Source organism: Galeopterus variegatus, unplaced genomic scaffold, assembly GCF_000696425.1.
Source record: "Galeopterus variegatus unplaced genomic scaffold, G_variegatus-3.0.2 Scaffold6683, whole genome shotgun sequence".
In the NCBI taxonomy this organism is placed as follows: domain Eukaryota; kingdom Metazoa; phylum Chordata; class Mammalia; order Dermoptera; family Cynocephalidae; genus Galeopterus; species Galeopterus variegatus.
The window spans coordinates 97,166-114,773 of NW_007732794.1; the positions used below are offsets into that span (position 1 = coordinate 97,166).

Sequence of the window (17,608 nt, forward strand, 5' to 3'; positions counted from 1 at the left end):
ACGTATTTTTCTGACACAGAGAAAGCTCCTGATAAATCCTGGCTGCTCTAATCATCATCCTCTCACCATCAGTTTTATTCTTTGGCTTACAAAGCCCTACTGACTGCCTCACCAGACGGTAGTTCCATGAGTGGGTACTTGGTCCAGCTTGGTCCCCACTGTAACCCCAGCACCTCACACAGTGCCTACACTGAGTACATACTCAATAACCATGCTGTTCAAATGGGAGAAAGAAATATCCGGCCCCAGCTGACCTCTTGAGTTATTTAGGACCTAGATCTAGCTGCTAGAACAGAGATCCAAATTGCCAGTAACTTAAACAAGGCAGAAGTTTATTTTCCTCTTACGTATCCATCTGAGCATGAGTCGTCCACGACTGTAAGATGCCTCCAGTATCAGGACCTCGCTTCTCTCTTGGGGCGGGGCCATTTCCAGCAGGCTCCTGACCTCCTCCACGTTCCAGCCAGCAGAAAGCAGAAAAGGCAAGGAGAAAGGACATGCCCTTTATGAGCGCAGCCATGAGGACGTGCACATAACTTCTGTTTTCTTCTCGCTGGCCAGAGTTTAGACATGGGCCACACCAAGTTGCAAGGAAGGCTGGGAAATGTGGTCTTTCTTCTGGACAGCCAGCTGCCTCTCTAAAACTAGGTGGTTCTATTACCACAGACAAAGGGGAGATGCTATTTGGAAGCCACCAGCAATCCTGCCACGCTCCCCAGCTTCTTCACTCACATTCTATATGCCAGGCCTGCTGGACTTCTCCCGGGCCTTTGCACTTGCTGCTCCTTCCACCTGGTGCCCCAAGCTGTCCTCAACACCACCACTTTAGATAATTCCTATTTTACCTTCCAGGCCCCAGGAGAGATGTTACTTTCTCTGCAAAGCCTTCGTAAGCACCCCCACCACTACCAGGAGAGATTAGCTCCTCCTCCTTTCATGCAAGTCCTTCTCCCTCCCTGTACTTATCTTACAGTGGCATTTGTCATACTGTGCCTAAACTCTCTCTGCTACCACAATGTACACCCCAAGAAGGCAGAGAATATGTCTGCTTGCACATTACAGCTCTTTAAATTTCTACTTAATTATTAAGTACATACATTGAATAATCTATATTTGAATTTCCAAACTAATATTGCTTTGCCCAATGGAAGAATATTCTTGTCATAAATATGACAAGACCCCAGCCCAGACCCAGGCAGTTAGTAGAGAATGTACCAGTGAAATCAGACCCATTGCTTATAAAAGAAAGGAATACAGATGCTGTGGGCCTAAAAAACAATATTCATGTGTGACTAAGTTTTGAATGTGCATCTTTTTTAACAGTGAGGTCACTGAGGTCCCATAGTTGTATTTCTGATTAAGAAAACAAGTAAATAAATCTTTCTAAATCATTCCATGTCAGCTGGTCCTAAATTACACCAAAGCGGAAATAACTGCTTTCCCCACACCCCCAGCCAGGACATTTACATTAAAACTGATCATTTAATTCAAAATATGGATGATAGAGGATAATGATTCAAATCAGAAGTTAGATCCTAGTTGAGTATTTAGATTAGATAACTTGAAGTGTTCTTTAAAAAGCCTGAAGAAAAAAGAAAAAGCCCAAAGACCCCTCAGTAATTACCCACAGGCGAGGAAGGAGTTGTGTAATGTTTTCTCCTTGGCAAATAACCAGGCCGATCCTAGGTTTTTAACTTGACACAAGGGAGCACGGCCATACCAGTCTAAACTGAGATCTACAAACTCTTTACCTGGGAAACAGAGTTGAATGGTAAGAGCCTGGGCTCTGGGATGAGATGGCCCAGCTCTACCAGTCACTAGCTGTGTGACCTTGGGCAGATACTGCTCCTACCTGAGCCTCCTCTGTCGACAGGCGTGTGAGTAGTGGCCACCTTAGAGGCCACGGAGAGGATTAAATACACACACAGCACAGTGGCTGAAACAGAGCACTCAACTGGGGTCACAAATTATCATCTTGTGATGTAAAAAGAAGGAGGACCATTTCTACCTATTCACTGCAAACACAAAGTTGCTTTTCAAAAGTGAACGAACCATTAGCTTAGCAAGTCTAGAAGGGCCGGTACCTCTCCCAGAAGAAGAAGGCGTTTATCTGCACCAGCTGGCCATTAGGTGCACTGAAGCCCTGTTTAGCCTCATCTTGCACAGCTCTGACATGTCCAAATGCTGTCTATGTGACAACTTCCTAAACACACACACACACACACACATGTAATATACATGTTTGTGTATATGTGTGTGTGTATCTAGATAGACGGATAGCTGTAATGCATAGACAACCATCTACTGCCATGCCCTGTTGGTTCATTACACACACATACACACACACACACGTAATATACATGTTTGTGTATGTGTGTGTGTGTACCTAGATAGACGGATAGCTGTAATGCATAGACAACCATCTACTGCCATGCCCTGTTGGTTCATCCCCACGCTCTGAGGGCTGTCTTCAGCTTGCATTGGTGAGAGCCAGTCTGGCCAAATGTACAGAATACACTTGCCCAGTCAATGTTCCTCCAGGCTACCCCAAGTCACACATGTTCCACAGTGTTCCAGTGACTGTTTAGTATGTGGTGACTTTGTTCTCTGCCATTCATTGGAGTTGTAAACCATGTTGGCTATCAACAATTGTATAAATGAAAACGCTCGATCTGCCACAAAGAAACAAAGAAAGAGCAACATGTTGGATATTAAAATGCAAATTAACAACCGGAATATTTTCGTCAGGGTAGTGGGGTAGCAATCTATAAGCAACTAGAAGCTCCTAGAAGTCTTCTCATATTATGGGGGGTGGGGAGGCATCATAACATTACTGTGATCCAGAGACCTGACCCTATTCTGCAGATTGGAAGCTGCAAAAAATGATGGCCAAAGGTCAGAAGTCATTTCAGGAGGTTTGAAAACCCTGGAAGAGCCACTGCCCATGGCAATGCCAGGACCACATCCCCAGAGGACAGTGCTGAGTCAGTCGTCACTCCCGCTTCCAGGAGAGCAAACCGCAGCTATGAGAGTATGAGTGTGAAGTCTCCTAACAGCCATTTTTAAGCAAATTCTTAAGTTACAGAAAAAATGTGACTCATTCTTTCTGCCTTTCCTTATGTAAAAGTGGTGCGAATCATCTACGTCACATGTACATACGCATATGCGATCCTTAGATGAGACCCTGTCTTTACACATTCACTCAAAATTCATGTGTTATCATTGGGTATAAAACTCAGACTAGGAATGTATTCTTATTAAAAGGGGTAAACAGAAATCAGTGGGAAAACAAAGAACAAGATCTACATTGTCACTTATACATAACATATCATTTTTAGGGGATCTGACAAATCAAACTTTCTCATCACCTGAAAACAAGCTCAGACATGAGAATATTAGTCATTTTTCTGTTATTTATACAAATGCTTGTTTGCCTTTAGTCATCCTAATAATACACGCCCAAAAAGACTCTAAACATCAAATTCTGGAGTCAGCCGCCTGGCTGAAATGCTGCAGGATGGAAGCCCAGAATTCATTGTAACGTGTGGTATTCCCTAGACTGTGACAGAATTCAGCTTTCAATTAGCCTTCTCCCGGCTCCCAAAATCAAGAAGAATCTAGTGTGCTGTTAACATATTCATAAGTAAACAAATGCTCGATCCTTTGGCTGGCTGCCAGGACATGGAGCCAGGGAGAGATGTAGGAGTCTACGGTGAAGCCTACGGTCTTTCCCCTCCCTCGCTCTGTGGGCTGGGACCAGCTGCAAGGGCACACCTGCCTTTCCGAGCATCTTCAGCTATACGTTTATGGAACCCTGTGGGCAACATGTTCACTGACAGAGGCTTGAAATACAGCCAGGATTACTGAACTGAGGTGGTGCTCTTTGTGCCAGCACAACCACTCCAGACTGGATATTTGCAAAATGAAGTTAACCATAGGTCTGTAGAGCAGTCCTTCCCAAAAGCACATGGATCACCTGAGGATCTCATTAAAATGCAGACTCTGATCTGGCAGTCTAGGGAGGGCCCGATGTTGTGGGTCTCAGGACCCCACTTTGCGGAGCGGTGCTGTAAAGCGAGACCATTTCATTCACAATGAAATAAACATGGTTTGGAGGCATCCCAGGTGCCAGGCACGGCGCCTTCTGCTGGAGGCACACAGATGATCAGAAAGGCCCTGCCGTAGAGGAGCTGGTCATATAATAGGAGAAACAGCCTACAAAACACCAGGGAAATTCTGCACTTGTTGAGATTCCTCGAAGTCCAGTTCCATAGTGGCTCAGGCAGAAAAGGATGTAATGGCTCCTCTAACTGCAAAACCCGGGGTAAGGCTGACGTCAGGCCCAGCTGGAAGCAGGGCTAAAATGACTTCACCAGCACTGGTTTCCCTTTCTCCACGAGTGCCTGCTTTCTCCCTCACACCTTTCAGCTCTGCTTCCTGTAGTTCGGCTTTCTTCTCCGGGAAGCAACATAGATACCAGTCTTCATGTCTTTTCCTTTTAGTAGGAGTGCCTGCCTACCCCAGAAATCTCAGCAAAAAAGCCACAAGGTATTTCCTTGGTTCTAATCAGGTCACCTGCTCAGTCCTTAACCAACCTCTGTGGTCCTGGGAAAGTCAGATTTCCAGCATGGCAGACTCTACAGCTCAGGCTGGAGTAAGCTCCAGCAGAACCACATGGACTGATGGAGCAGGAGGCACAGATTCCCCAAAGAAAATCCGTGGTTTTATGCTAGGCAGCTAAAAGCCCACAGTCAACACTAAGAGGTGTTCTAGAAACACATGCAAGAGACAGTGAGGGTATAGAGAAAGACACTGGTACCTGATAACTACCATCAACAAGCGTGTGTTTGTGTGTGCGCGTGTGCGTGTGTATGTGTCCGTGTGCGTGTGCGTGTGTGTGTGTGTGTGTGCGTGTGTCTGACCAGCCACAGGGCAAAGTGTACACAATGCCCAGTTTGCTTGTGTGTGCGCGTGTGCGTGTGTATGTGTCCGTGTGCGTGTGCGTGTGTGTGTGCGTGTGTGTGTGTGCGTGTGTCTGACCAGCCACAGGGCAAAGTGTACACAATGCCCAGTTTGCAAAGGACTACTGATTGGTGTCCTGGAGGCTTTTACCACAACACTCCTCCCACCCCCACCCCCACATCCCCTTATATCCCCTCATGATATAAGTCAGTCACTCCAGAAATATCTCATTCACTACTTTCTGTGCAGGGGATAAGCAGCAAAAAGTGTGGCTTAATTGCTCCCAAGGAAATTAGTGTTAAGTTGGAACATAGATCAGATTGACAAACATCAAATAATTTGAAGCCAATACAAAAGGCCGTGCAGCTGAGTGCTAATTTGTGCACAAAGAAAGGAGACATAGGTGTGGGCTGACACAGAAGCTTCCACAGGCCTGAACAAACAGATGCAGTAATGAACTGGCTTGTGCACTGGGACATAAAGAGATAAACAAGTCGTATGAGAGGACTGTGCTATCTTCAAAAATTGAGACAATCACAAGATCTGAGTGCTCAGATCAATGACTTCCTCTCCACCACGGCCCCTTCCACTGTTATCCATGACTTCAGCATCCATCTGGGGGACCTTTCCGACATCCTGCCCTTTCAGCTCCTTATCTCCACCTCCAGTCCAACACAGCTACACCAGCCCTTGACCAGTAACAACTTCACCACCTCAGAAACACAGGTTTCAAAAATTCCTGACCACTACATTCTACACTCTATGTTGCCAGAACCCGCACCATATGTATGTCAAGCCTTTGATCTCACAGAGCTCCAGCCCAGTATCCTCTTACTTCTTCCCCATCCATTACCCATCACTCAACTATCCATCTTCTCCACACCCAACCCAAAGCAGCAGAATATAGCTAGAGAAAATTATGCAAAATTTAAATTATAGCCACAAATGTCCAAAATAGCAATGATGATGACAAGGACAACATTGGTGACATCATTTATTAACATTTATTGAGTATCATTATGAGACAGCCTTACTCTCAGTTCTGAATCAGCAAGGATGTAATTTTCTTTGGCTTAATTTAGCTCAGTATTTCTCAAAGGAACCACTACTGGCATTTGGAGCAGGACAATTCTTCATAATGTGAGACTGTCCTGAGCATGGCAGAAGAGACACCATTACTGCTCTCTGCCCACTAAATGTCTGGACCATTCTCCAGTCATAGCAACAACAACAACAAAAAATAAAACGCCAAAGGCTGTTTCCCAATCATCCCCCTAACCAGACTGCAGGGACGGTCCCACACCCAGGTGACTGCACTGGCTGAGAGAAAAGAGCACTAAGTTGGACAACAAAACTGACATCCACTACACTTGGAGACCCTGAGCACGCCACTTAGATTCTCTGGGCCCAAGTTTCTTCTGTAAAAGAAGGATCATAATCCTACTTCTGCCTAGTGGTTGCAAGTTTCAAATCATCTAACGAAATATCGATGAGAATATTTAGTGTATTTTTTAGGATTGTATCTGGCTGTAAGTAGCAGAAAGTTGGCAGCAACGGCTTAAACAAATAGGTGTCTCTTTTTCCCGCATCACAGGTATTCTGGAGACGAGTGTCCACGTCTGGTGTAGTGTCTTCACGATGTCACCAGTATCCCCAGCACCTCTGTCTTTCTGTAAGCAGCTTTTACTATCGTGGCTACCTCTCAGTCACAAGATAGAGGTCCCACTTCCATACACAGTCTGCAGACCAGCCAGAAAAAAAAAAACAGAAAGTTGGCAGCAACGGCTTAAACAAATAGGTGTCTCTTTTTCCCACATCACAGGTATTCTGGAGACGAGTGTCCACGTCTGGTATAGTGTCTTCACGATGTCACCAGTATCCCCAGCACCTCTGTCTTTCTGTAAGCAGCTTTTACTATCGTGGCTACCTGTCAGTCACAAGATAGAGGTCCCACTTCCATACACAGTCTGCAGACCAGCCAGAAAAAAAAAAGAAAGAAAAAGGACAAAACACAGGGAAAAGCTCTGTCTGCATCAGAAATATGAAACTTACTACCCAGATTCCCTGGTAGACTTCTATTCATATCACACTGGCTGCCACATGGTCATTCCTACCTTCAAGGGAGACCAGGAAATATTTTTAGCTGAACACATTGCCTCCCTCAACAAAACTAAGGTTCTGTGAGTAAGAAGAGGAGAAAGGGTAGTGGGTGGGAAACCAGCAATATCTGCCATATTTGATAAATTACAAAGCATCATGGAAGTAAAAGGTGGCATCAGTATTAAAACCTGAAGTAAAGAACATCACAAAATACAGTGTCCACGTGCATTCACGATGTCGGTTCCATCTGACGTCCCATTTATCTGCATTTCTTGAGACTAAGTGAATGGTCTTATTTATGCTCAACAACTAAGGCGGCCCAGTTAACAAGTGAGGCACATCTCTGCCCACATTTTAACATAGCAATGCGGAGCGAACAACCTTGTGTGGAGTGCACTCTAAAGAAAACAGCCCCCAGTTATTCAAGGTAACAGGAGAATAACAGTAAAGTGTACAAATGAACATACAAGACATTTATTGGTTTAAGACCAGCTGGCATTCATGTCCTCTACTTTCGATCATTGCAGCCTGATTTTTTTGTAGGAAATGACTTCTCCACATTGTGTACAGATTGGTGGGACTGTCAGTCAAGGTGCCCCGCTCAGATGCCAAGGAACAAACACCTGACCCAACCTCAAGCAATCCAACCTCTCTTCCAGGACTATGAATTCTGAATGTGTGAAGCAAGGTGAAGAAAGAAAGAGAAGGGGGTGGGGGGAACCAGAGTATCCAGCCTGGCTCTTTAGCTGTTCTTCAATTCTGTAGGCTCCCCCATTTGTTCCAATTAATTGCCTGTTTTACTCAATCTAGTTGAGTCAGTTTTGCAACCAAAGAACCTGGGCCGAAACTCCCAGAGCACCCGATTCAGCTGTCTGCTTTAGTCTCAACCTCATCTCGCACTAAAGCTTGACTGGAATCCCAAAGAGCACTTCATCTCTGATCCCTGGACACTCTGTAAAGACATGGATGAATACTGGAGTGGCCAAAAGGTTGGTAAGAGCCACGGAAATAAAAAGCCTCAGGGTGACAGCATGTCAGAGAGCCCCCGATTGGGAATCAGAAGCTGTGATTTCTATTTTGTGCTCCTTCCCTAAATAGGAATGGGACTCTGAGAACATCTTTCAGCCTTTCTGCACCTCAGTTTCTACACTTATTAAGTGACAAAGGCAACACTGTCACATCAGTTTTTATAACATGCCAACATCTCCTAGCTTTGCCCCGTCTCCACCTGCCCACTGAGTTCCTACCTGGGTAGCCTTTAGAGTTACAAGCCTTGTGTCAGCCTCCTGGACATATCCTGCTCCTTGAGCTTTGCTGAGGCCACCTCCTCCTTTCAAATTTAAATGACTGCCTAGAATCCTCCCCTCACAATTGGGGAGAAACTTCCCTCCCCGCCCCAAATTACCTGCTGGGGTAAACCAATACTTCCATGGACCAACTCTGGCTCTGACTTCCCGCTGCCAGTGAACTTTCAATCCCCTCCCTGCATTCTCCCTCCCGTGGGAACTGGCCTGTTTCTGCCCTGTGTGATCCCACTCAGCACAGCCCTGCTCCCTTCAAACTGAAAAGCGCTGCCCACTCAATGCTAGGTAAGCAGAAGTCTTTACTGCAGGTTTGGGGGGACAGAGGTGGCCACACTCCAGCTCAGTAGGGCAGACAGCTCCAGGTGGCACATGGGCTCTTCCTGTCACTACATTCCCCTCTCTCCTGGGGAGCATCACTGTAGTCTCCCCTCTTGAGCTCCAGCATCCTGTCTAGTTGTTTGTCCTGTCATTCCTCCCTGCACCTCTCCCCCTCTTCTTTCAAGCTTTCTCCCAACCCCCAAATTTCCTGTTCAGGTTTTTTATAGAGATTTCCACCATCAAAACAGGCCATTACAGTGTTTTGCCAAACAAAAGTCATTCTAAGAGGAATTTTGACCAATAGTACTTAAACTAACAATTACCTTTTTCTTTCTGCTGCACAAAAGTGCATCTCTATAGACACTGACAACACCTGTCCCCTGGCTGAAGGCAATAATGTGGCAGGTGTTCAGGACGCATCTCTCAAAAAGCATTTGGCTGGGACAAAAGGTGTGCTGTTTTCTTGGTATCCCTTAGATAGGAACGGCGTGATATCTGATGTACCGAGCAAAAAGAAAGAGACTTTGCCACTCACTAGCTGTGTGATCTTAGGAAAATTACCCATCTAAACCTATATTCCCATCTGTGAAATGGGGACCAAAATAATTCCTACTCCACGGGATTGTTATGAGAATCAAGTGGAATCATAAAAGTGCTTTGCACAGCGACCAGCACATCATCTTTCTTGCTATTTAGGGCATTTGAGAGTGAAATGAAAATGGTGACAGAAAGTTACAAAGAGCACAGCACATGAAGAAGTCACTTGGGAAATGTGAAAATATAAATGAAAAACTATGTGCAGCAAAGACTTAACCTAAATAATGTGAACTCAGAACTCACATCCTTGGGAGAATACTGGCCTCACCAGCAAGTAGGGCTGATTAAATAACAGGGCTAAAAACTATAGATATGAATGTCATTATCTCAGAAAGAAGGTGTGTCTTCACTTTTACTTTTCTTTTAAAAAGGAATAATATAACGCTATCCTTCATTTAAAGATACTGAGCACCAGTATGAGAACATGAAATATTTTAATTCTTCCCAGGAGCTAGTTCAGTCCTAGAGAAAGTGAGAGTTTGCCAGAGTAACTGGGACATCTGAAAATGGAAATGTAATATTTAGACCTCTACGGTGTTTCTTGAAATTTTCCAGTCCTTGAAATGGTTAAAAGATGATCATACCAGCGGTGACCTTTGCAGGTCGAAAACAAACACGCAGCCACAGCCTACAGTCACACATTTTACTACTCGGCCTCAAGACATTTTATCATTTTGGCTGGTCTGTAATTCAGTTGTTATCTTTCTCTTGGGGACTCTGATTTGTTTCTGTTTCAGACACTAACATGGAAAAACTACATGTGAGGCCTTTCACAGGCATTCTTTCGTATTCCTCTTCATCCATATTAATTTGCCTTGCTTTCTCAGCTTCTGTCTGCCGCACGCATGAAGTACATGACATCGCGGAATGTAGCAGTGCTAACTCTAAAACCTCTTTGACAAAGTATCTGTCATTCAGTCCCTTCTGTTCTGGCTTCTGAGGCTACATCTTTTATTCAGCATTCACTTATTAAAGACCTACATGCAAGACACTGCTTTGATGCTGGGGAGACACACACATACACATAAGATCTAGTCCCTTCCCTCCAGAAAGATCTAGCCTGGGAGAGAGAACAGGCCTATAAACAAATAATTCCAATCTTCAGTAATTCCTTATTGCATAAGGCAATACGGGGGAACAGGGGACAGAAAGACATTTCTGCATCTTGGAGTGGGTCTAATAAAAGCTCCAGAAAGATCCAGGATCTTAAAGAATAAGTAGGGATTTACAAAGCAGAGAAGAAATGGGAGGCAGGGAGAGAGGTAGAGACAGTGGAGAACTGTTACCCCAAGGAAAGTGGAACATATCAAACCTATGGTAGAAACTAATCCTAGCCTACTGCACTTATAATACAAAAGCGTTGGCTGAGCACAGCTTCTACCTGCACTCCTTAAGCTTACTGTGACTTGAACTTTAACTTTTCCATGCATGTACTTTCTGTCTCTATTAAATAGAGAGACCCACAAAAGTCCCAGAAGGAAGGGAACACTTTTATTAGAAGAACTTGCCAGCTTCCACGTGCTGGAGGACAAGGAGGTCATGTTCTCTGTCCTCATGCAAGAAGGATCCCAAGAACAGCACCTGCTCTCTCAGTCTTGAACAGGATCCTGAGTGTTCTTGTGCCCAACTGATGATTGAGAGGGGATTGTCAATCACTTGTTTCAATTGCCAAGGACTATCTGTCACTTGTGCATTCACCTCCAAAGTGCACGTGCATGTTTTCACTTTTACTTCACACAATAACTCTTATCTTTGCACCCATTTTTCAGGAACTTGTAGGACACCATTATTTGATCTCTCCTGTAGCTGGACATTTCATTCCCTGCATCTGGAGGCAGGACCAGCTTCAGGGGCATACCACCTGCACATTGCATGGGGCCCACACTCGGTTTAATTATCTGCTATCACCATCTTGAAAGGCTTAATAATTTTTTAACAAGGGCACTGCATTGTCATTTCGCACTGAGCCCTGCAGCCTATGTAGCTGGTCCTGTCTAGAAGACTAACTGCTTCAAGGTGAATTTCCATCAGGCCCTGTCTATACCCCTGGGATGGGAGCCATTACAGAATGGTTCTGAGTATAGCTTTTGGTTACAGTGATCGTTTTCACTGTCATTAACCTGACAGGATGATGATTACAAACCTGAAAGTTCAAGCAGCCCAAAAATATTTTTGACACTTAATTACAGATAACTGGTTTGACCAAAAGTTAAGCATTGGCCTTGGTCACCCTATATCATACTGTTACCAAATTCAAAGCTCCTTCACATTTATAAACAATACCACCCCCAAACACCGGTTCATAATGTTTCCCCTTTTATAAACTTAATGTGCTATGCAGAACTTAACATTTTCCTTAGCATAATTTGATTAAGGGTGTGCAGAACTGCTGCAGATGTAATAAAAGTCAAGCCCTGTGATTTCAATTATTAAACACTTGTACTAAAGCCTTTACCCGAGCAGCTGAGTGGCTTGTACTAGAACCATGAAGGTAGCAACTGCATTTCCAGAAAGGAGCGAAGGTATTTAAACAAACTACTTTCTTCGCATTGACAGATTTGAAAGGGCTCTCCTCAAAGTGAGTGACAAAAGGGGTCTGTAAACTATGCATTTACCTCGGGACATCCCGTCACACACCTCAAGCCATTCCTCAAATTGCGATTGTCATTTTCTCCCTATCCACGTTGGTTTGTGACACACATGACAGATTTGAAAGGGCTCTCCTCAAAGTGAGTGACAAAAGGGGTCTGTAAACTATGCATTTACCTCGGGACATCCCGTCACACAACTCAAGCCATTCCTCAAATTGCGATTGTCATTTTCTCCCTATCCACGTTGGTTTGTGACACAGAACTGTCATAGGTTCTGATATAAGAATTGGTCACTCACTCTCCAGAGGCCTCAGATCAAAAGTGTACCTCACCCCATACTTGTTAGGTGGCATTAAAACATTCTCTTGTCCAGAGCTCAAGACAATGCAGAAACTCAATTGTATGTGTGTGTGCTTGTGTGTTGTGTATAGGAAAGTAAGAAAGTTGGGGGAGGGTGGTAGAGTGACAGCTCATTTTTACTTAAAGCAACTACATGATGAGACACACCTTTTTATTTGTCTCTAGCTCTTCCCAAAGTCATCTCTAAAGACTAGCTTTTAAACATGATCTTTATTTCATTGCTTAGGACCCAGGGAATATTAGTTTAATAGCTTCACCCAAATTCGCATTAATTTCACACTGACAGCATAACCCAGCAGCAAATGTACTGTGCACAACAGAAATCCTGGACAGAACTGGCCGTGGCCAGGGAGGGATGCACAGGAACAGGCAGCCATTGTCTCATCCAGTGTCCACATTAGGACAGACTGCCTGAAAGTAACTATTCCTATGGCTGGGTAAAACCTACATCACAGCCCTTCAGATTGCACATTCACAGCACTCAGGACAATATGTGTTGCATGGCTTCTGCAAAAATGAGTAACTTTATAGCCCTCCCTTTGGCACCTGAGCAGCACTTGTTCTGCACATATGTTCTGATCACTGCCTTTATGTTGTAAATGCAGCTGGGAAAACAAATGGTAAAAATCAAACTTTTTGAAACTTTTACCTCTCCGCATTCAGGAATTCTACATTTTTATTTCCCCGTATTTGGCAAATATTGGTCTATGCACAGTCACCCTGGAAATGTTGAAAATATCCCTGTTGCTCACTCCCCATATCTAAATAGAACCTGTGGCCCACTTCCTTCAGCAAACTTTATTGAATAGCATCACACTTTCTCCAAACAGGGAACACATTCTTCTACTCTCTCCCTTCTGAGCATTTTCAAAATTTGACAGTTACATATTAATTCATTTATGTAATAAATATTTATCATGCATTTACTATGTGGTAGACGCTGAAGGGGACAGTTCTGCTCCCATCTCTGCCAGCATGGTACCCAGGGGTCAGTCTGAATGAAGGCTTTGAGTGGCTCTTAGCTCCTGGAAACTCAAGCAGCCAGCCTGTGCCTCTGCCTCGTTCCAAACTCTTATTTGTTGACTAAATGCACTGGGTAGACTTCATTTTATAAAAAGAGCTTTCTAATTAACAAAGGCATTCCAAAGCCAAAGGGGTAGTCAGGTGTGCTATCGGTTGAGAAGAATTTGAAAATAAAAATCACTCTGATGATTTTTTCCTCCTGCTGATAGACATATTGCCAGGCTGGAAAATGTGAAGGGATCTCTGTCACATTTGCTGCCTCAGAAATGGTCACAGGCTCTTGCAATTTGTTGTGGCACAGGTCTGCTCACACCAGGGGCTTACAGAAGCTTGTTAACACCAAAAATGCTTCTCTCCTTCTTAAACCTGGAAGCTGAATGCCACTGATACGACTATCTCAGCCTTTAGTGAGAACACCACCTGTCTCGCTTTCCTAGAATGCAGCTAGGCACAAATTTCCAGGAGCAACAATTCACCTTTCAAATTACAGACCCGGGGAGTGCAAAGTGGAGAGAATGCAGCTGCTACAAAACAAGGGAATCACAGGCAGAAACCCGGTTCAAACAGAGCAGGGGAGACCTGCTGGTGTTTACCTTAAAATTTCATCTGAGCAGAGGACACAAATGCTCTGCAGAATGCAAAGTCTCTACATAGCATCTAATATTTTTTTAATACAAGATCCAAAAACATCGTATTTCTACTTTAACTCAACGCAAGTCCTTAGATGCACGGGGAGAAGAATAAATTCAACTGCTTAAAATCCTTCACTCAAGAACTAGGCATGAACCTCACTGTGATTGATAGGAGCTGATTCTAATGCCACATGAAATTTGGTTTTAAATGGTTATTTTATTCAGAGTGGTTGCTTTTTAATGATGCTATCTTAATTTCCTGTTAAGCCTATTTCATCTATAATCATCCAACATTAATGTTTATTTTGTTCATTTAAAGTATGCTTAAATTAAATCTATCATAAACAGTCTACTGGTGCTGAAGATAGTTCAGCAAAGGCACTACCACAAAAAAATCATGAAAATCATGATCAATGCATTATAGCTGTAATCTAGCCTAATAAACACAATACTATAAACTATTTTAGTAAATTAAGAAATACCACTCTAGAATGCGTTATAAAATCCACTGCTAAATGGATTTTATACCTTTCTTTAGACCCCTGTGCTTATCTTGGAATTCTTACCAGTATAGTTAGATTTCACTTTAAAATGATAATTATATTTAAGAGTCATCTTGTGTTATTTCCTATGTACATATTACTTTTTCATCATCTTTTTCCTAAACTAAAATCCTCAGCCTTTAACCTACATATGTCAGCTTTCAGAGATCTCATAATAAATTATAGTAAAATAAAGACATGATGGTGCTGAACTTCTACCGTATTTAATGTATTATACGACTACACTGTGTCTTGTTCCTACCCAGGCTTCCTTATAATATGACACTCTGCAGAATGCTTCAGTACAAAATGTGTTTAGGACATAGCAACACCATAACCACTGCAGGAAAATTCAATGGTTTTCTCTCTGAAAAATACCAAATTTCAAAATCCTGCACTCTAATTCATTTCTTTTTACCCCATAACTTATTTTTATATCTAAAAGAAGCTCTTGGATGAAGCCTTATACTGTCTGCAGCATGTTATTTTCTTTGCAAGTTTACTTTTAGGAAACAAGATAAAGAAAAACAAGATATCCCGAGTAAACCATTATAAATTCCCATTCGCTCTTGTACTAATTTGGATGGGAGGCGAGAAAGAGGAACAACCTGAGTTCTTTTATGGTTCTCAGATAAAACTTCACTGCTTTCATACACCTCTGCACACTGTGTCAGAGGCAGAAAAACATTCCAGACACAGATACTTCTGTCACTTTGCTAGCCAAAGAAGTTGCTACCAGGGCCAACAATATGTTCACACTAATTTTTGAGGTTTGTGTTCTAATCATCAGAACGTTTTAGTTACACACTTTTTTCAAACATCCTTTTTCTGAACCAACCTCCAGACCAAAACATTGGTCCCCACTTCAAGGTGCCCTGCTTTTAACTCAATAGTAATCAAAACCAAATGCTTTCAGTCCCCAAAGGGTTGCATCTTCCTTTCTGTACTCACAGCTGAACAGGAAAGTAGTGTGGGCTTTTTCTCCCACTGCCCTGCTTGGGTTTTGCCTTTAGAATTTGAAGATTCGCCCCATCCCTGGGCACCTGACAAGCTGTGACTTACATGTGAGAAAACAACTCCCAGGTTATCGTCAAGGAGGCAGAAGCCGCTCCCACCCAATTTAGCTGTCCTCGAGAAAAGGGGATGGCAGCCGGGAAGCAGATGCTATCTGAAGCTGTCTAGGACAAGTCACAGGGGTAAATCCGAAGTAACGGAGCCAAATATAAAAAGAACATTATTTATTATCTTCTTTATTAACACTCACGTGTCACCTTTGCTTTTTACACAAAAGTCTACTTTAGAAGAATGCCTCCTTGGTTTGTCATGCCCAGTAGGGCTTTTTGTTCCTACACCAGCCCCCCTTTCTCCACCCCACCCCAACCCCACATCCAAATTACTCTGACACGTTCACAGATACCACGACAATTTTGTAAACAAGATCTGGGTCACTGGAACTTGATTTCCTCAACGTTCCACTTGAGAATGGAAGGCAGGTGGAGGAGAAGGTAAGAAATGAGAGAGGAGCGGGTGGGGGAAAGGCAGGGGAGAGGGGTCCAGAGCGGGTCAGAGCTTTCAAGTCGTGCCTTTTCTGAGATGTGTGTGTGTGTTGTGGCTGTCCCTTGAAATTCAGTGACTTGAAACACTGACAGCAAGTGCGGGAGAAGGTAAGAAATGAGAGAGGAGCGGGGGGGAAAGGCAGGGGAGAGGGGTCCAGAGCGGGTCAGAGCTTTCAAGTCGTGCCTTTTCTGAGATGTGTGTGTGTGTGTTGTGGCTGTCCCTTGAAATTCAGTGACTTGAAACACTGACAGCAAGTGCCTGCGTGGTATTTATATTATTTGTCTATAACAGGATATGTGGGCTTCCTCAGTTTGGGTCTGGGCTGTGTTTGTTCCAACAGGCCACAATCTCTGTGGGTGTCTCCACAGGGCAACAATCTCCCTGGAACCCCTCTCAGAGCTGGGGCTTCCGAAGCAGGGTCTTGCTGAGGTCTTTGACCTCCTCGGGGCTGTTGACCCGCTCATAGCCCAGGACGGCCATGGGCTGGTAGCAAAACTCCTCCACCTGCTTGATCTGCGGGAAGGTGAGGGCGGTCCGCCAGGCATTGGCGGCCTGCGTGGCATTGCGTGCAGACACCACGAACGGCTTGGACGAGGAGCCCGAGCCGCTGGTCATGTTGAGGGCAAACTGCTCCATTTCGGGGCTCACCAGCAGCCCCACAAAGTCGTACACCCTCCGTAGTGTCTTGACGGGGTCTCCCACCAGGTCCTCGTACCGCACCACCAGGTAGTGACCCTGCAGCCAGTCAGGGGGCTGCAGGGCCGTCTGCAGTGTCTTCGCCATGCTGTTGCAGATGACCTCCATAGCGCCGAGCGCGTGGTAGTCCGCCGGGCCGCCCACACCCTCCTTCTTGGCGCCCAGCTTGTGGCCGGCGGCCTCCAGGAAGGGCACGCGGTGGGCTCGCGGGTCCCGGCTGCGCACCACCTGCAGGCTCTCGCGGATGAGGCCGTGGCGAGAGCGGATGCGTGAGCTGGCCACGGCACGGGGATCGCGCACCAGGTGGATGACCTTGAGGTCCAGCGCCGGGTCTCGCAGCAGCGGCGCCAACACGGCCACGTCGAAGACCCGCACGCCCTTGATGACCAGCGTGCGGTACTTGCGACACTCCTCCTCGAAGCGCGCCAGGCGCTGCGGCGGGCACTTCTTGCACACGCGGTCGTCCACCAGCCCCACCACCTCCTTGCGGTAGGCGGGGCAGAGCGGCGACGAGCACACCACCTTGTTGGTGGCTGCTCCGAAGATGCCCAGCGTAGTGAGGTTGCGTCCCCCGCTGCCCGCGGGGCTATACAACTGGAAAACGGAGAGGTCGCAGCGGTAGAGAGCGCTCAGCATGTCCCGCGCTGCCCCCTGCAGGGAAACGGCGTCCCCTGGGTACAGTTTTTGCCACACGTGCCACACTGGCTCGTAGAGGAAGAACACCTCGGGGTTCTGGTTGAACAGCTCGCCGAAGAAGGACGAGCCCGAGCGCCACGTGGTGAACACGTACACCAGCTGGCGTTTGTCCCCACTGCCTCCGGCGCCCCGAGTGTCATTGCCCACAGAGGCCGCGGCCCCCGCCACCCCCGCGGGAGCTGCCCCGACGGCGGCGGCTGGAGAGTGGTACGGGGTGCGGGGGTCCGGGC

The 17,608-nt window shown here is 45.3% G+C and overlaps 1 protein-coding gene across 1 annotated transcript; it reads right to left on the reverse strand.

Annotated features, from left to right (window-relative positions):
• Positions 1–15,652: 15,652 nt before the first annotated feature.
• On the reverse strand, positions 15,653–17,602 carry CHST2 (carbohydrate (N-acetylglucosamine-6-O) sulfotransferase 2). The gene is made up of 2 exons (XM_008591131.1): positions 16,207–17,602; positions 15,653–16,047 (listed from the first exon to the last, which is right to left on the reverse strand). The coding sequence occupies exon 1, from the start codon at positions 17,316–17,318 to the stop codon at positions 16,380–16,382; it is 939 nt and encodes a 312-aa protein (XP_008589353.1). The 5' UTR covers positions 17,319–17,602; the 3' UTR covers positions 15,653–16,047; positions 16,207–16,379.
• Between the last annotated feature and the right edge of the window lie 6 nt (positions 17,603–17,608).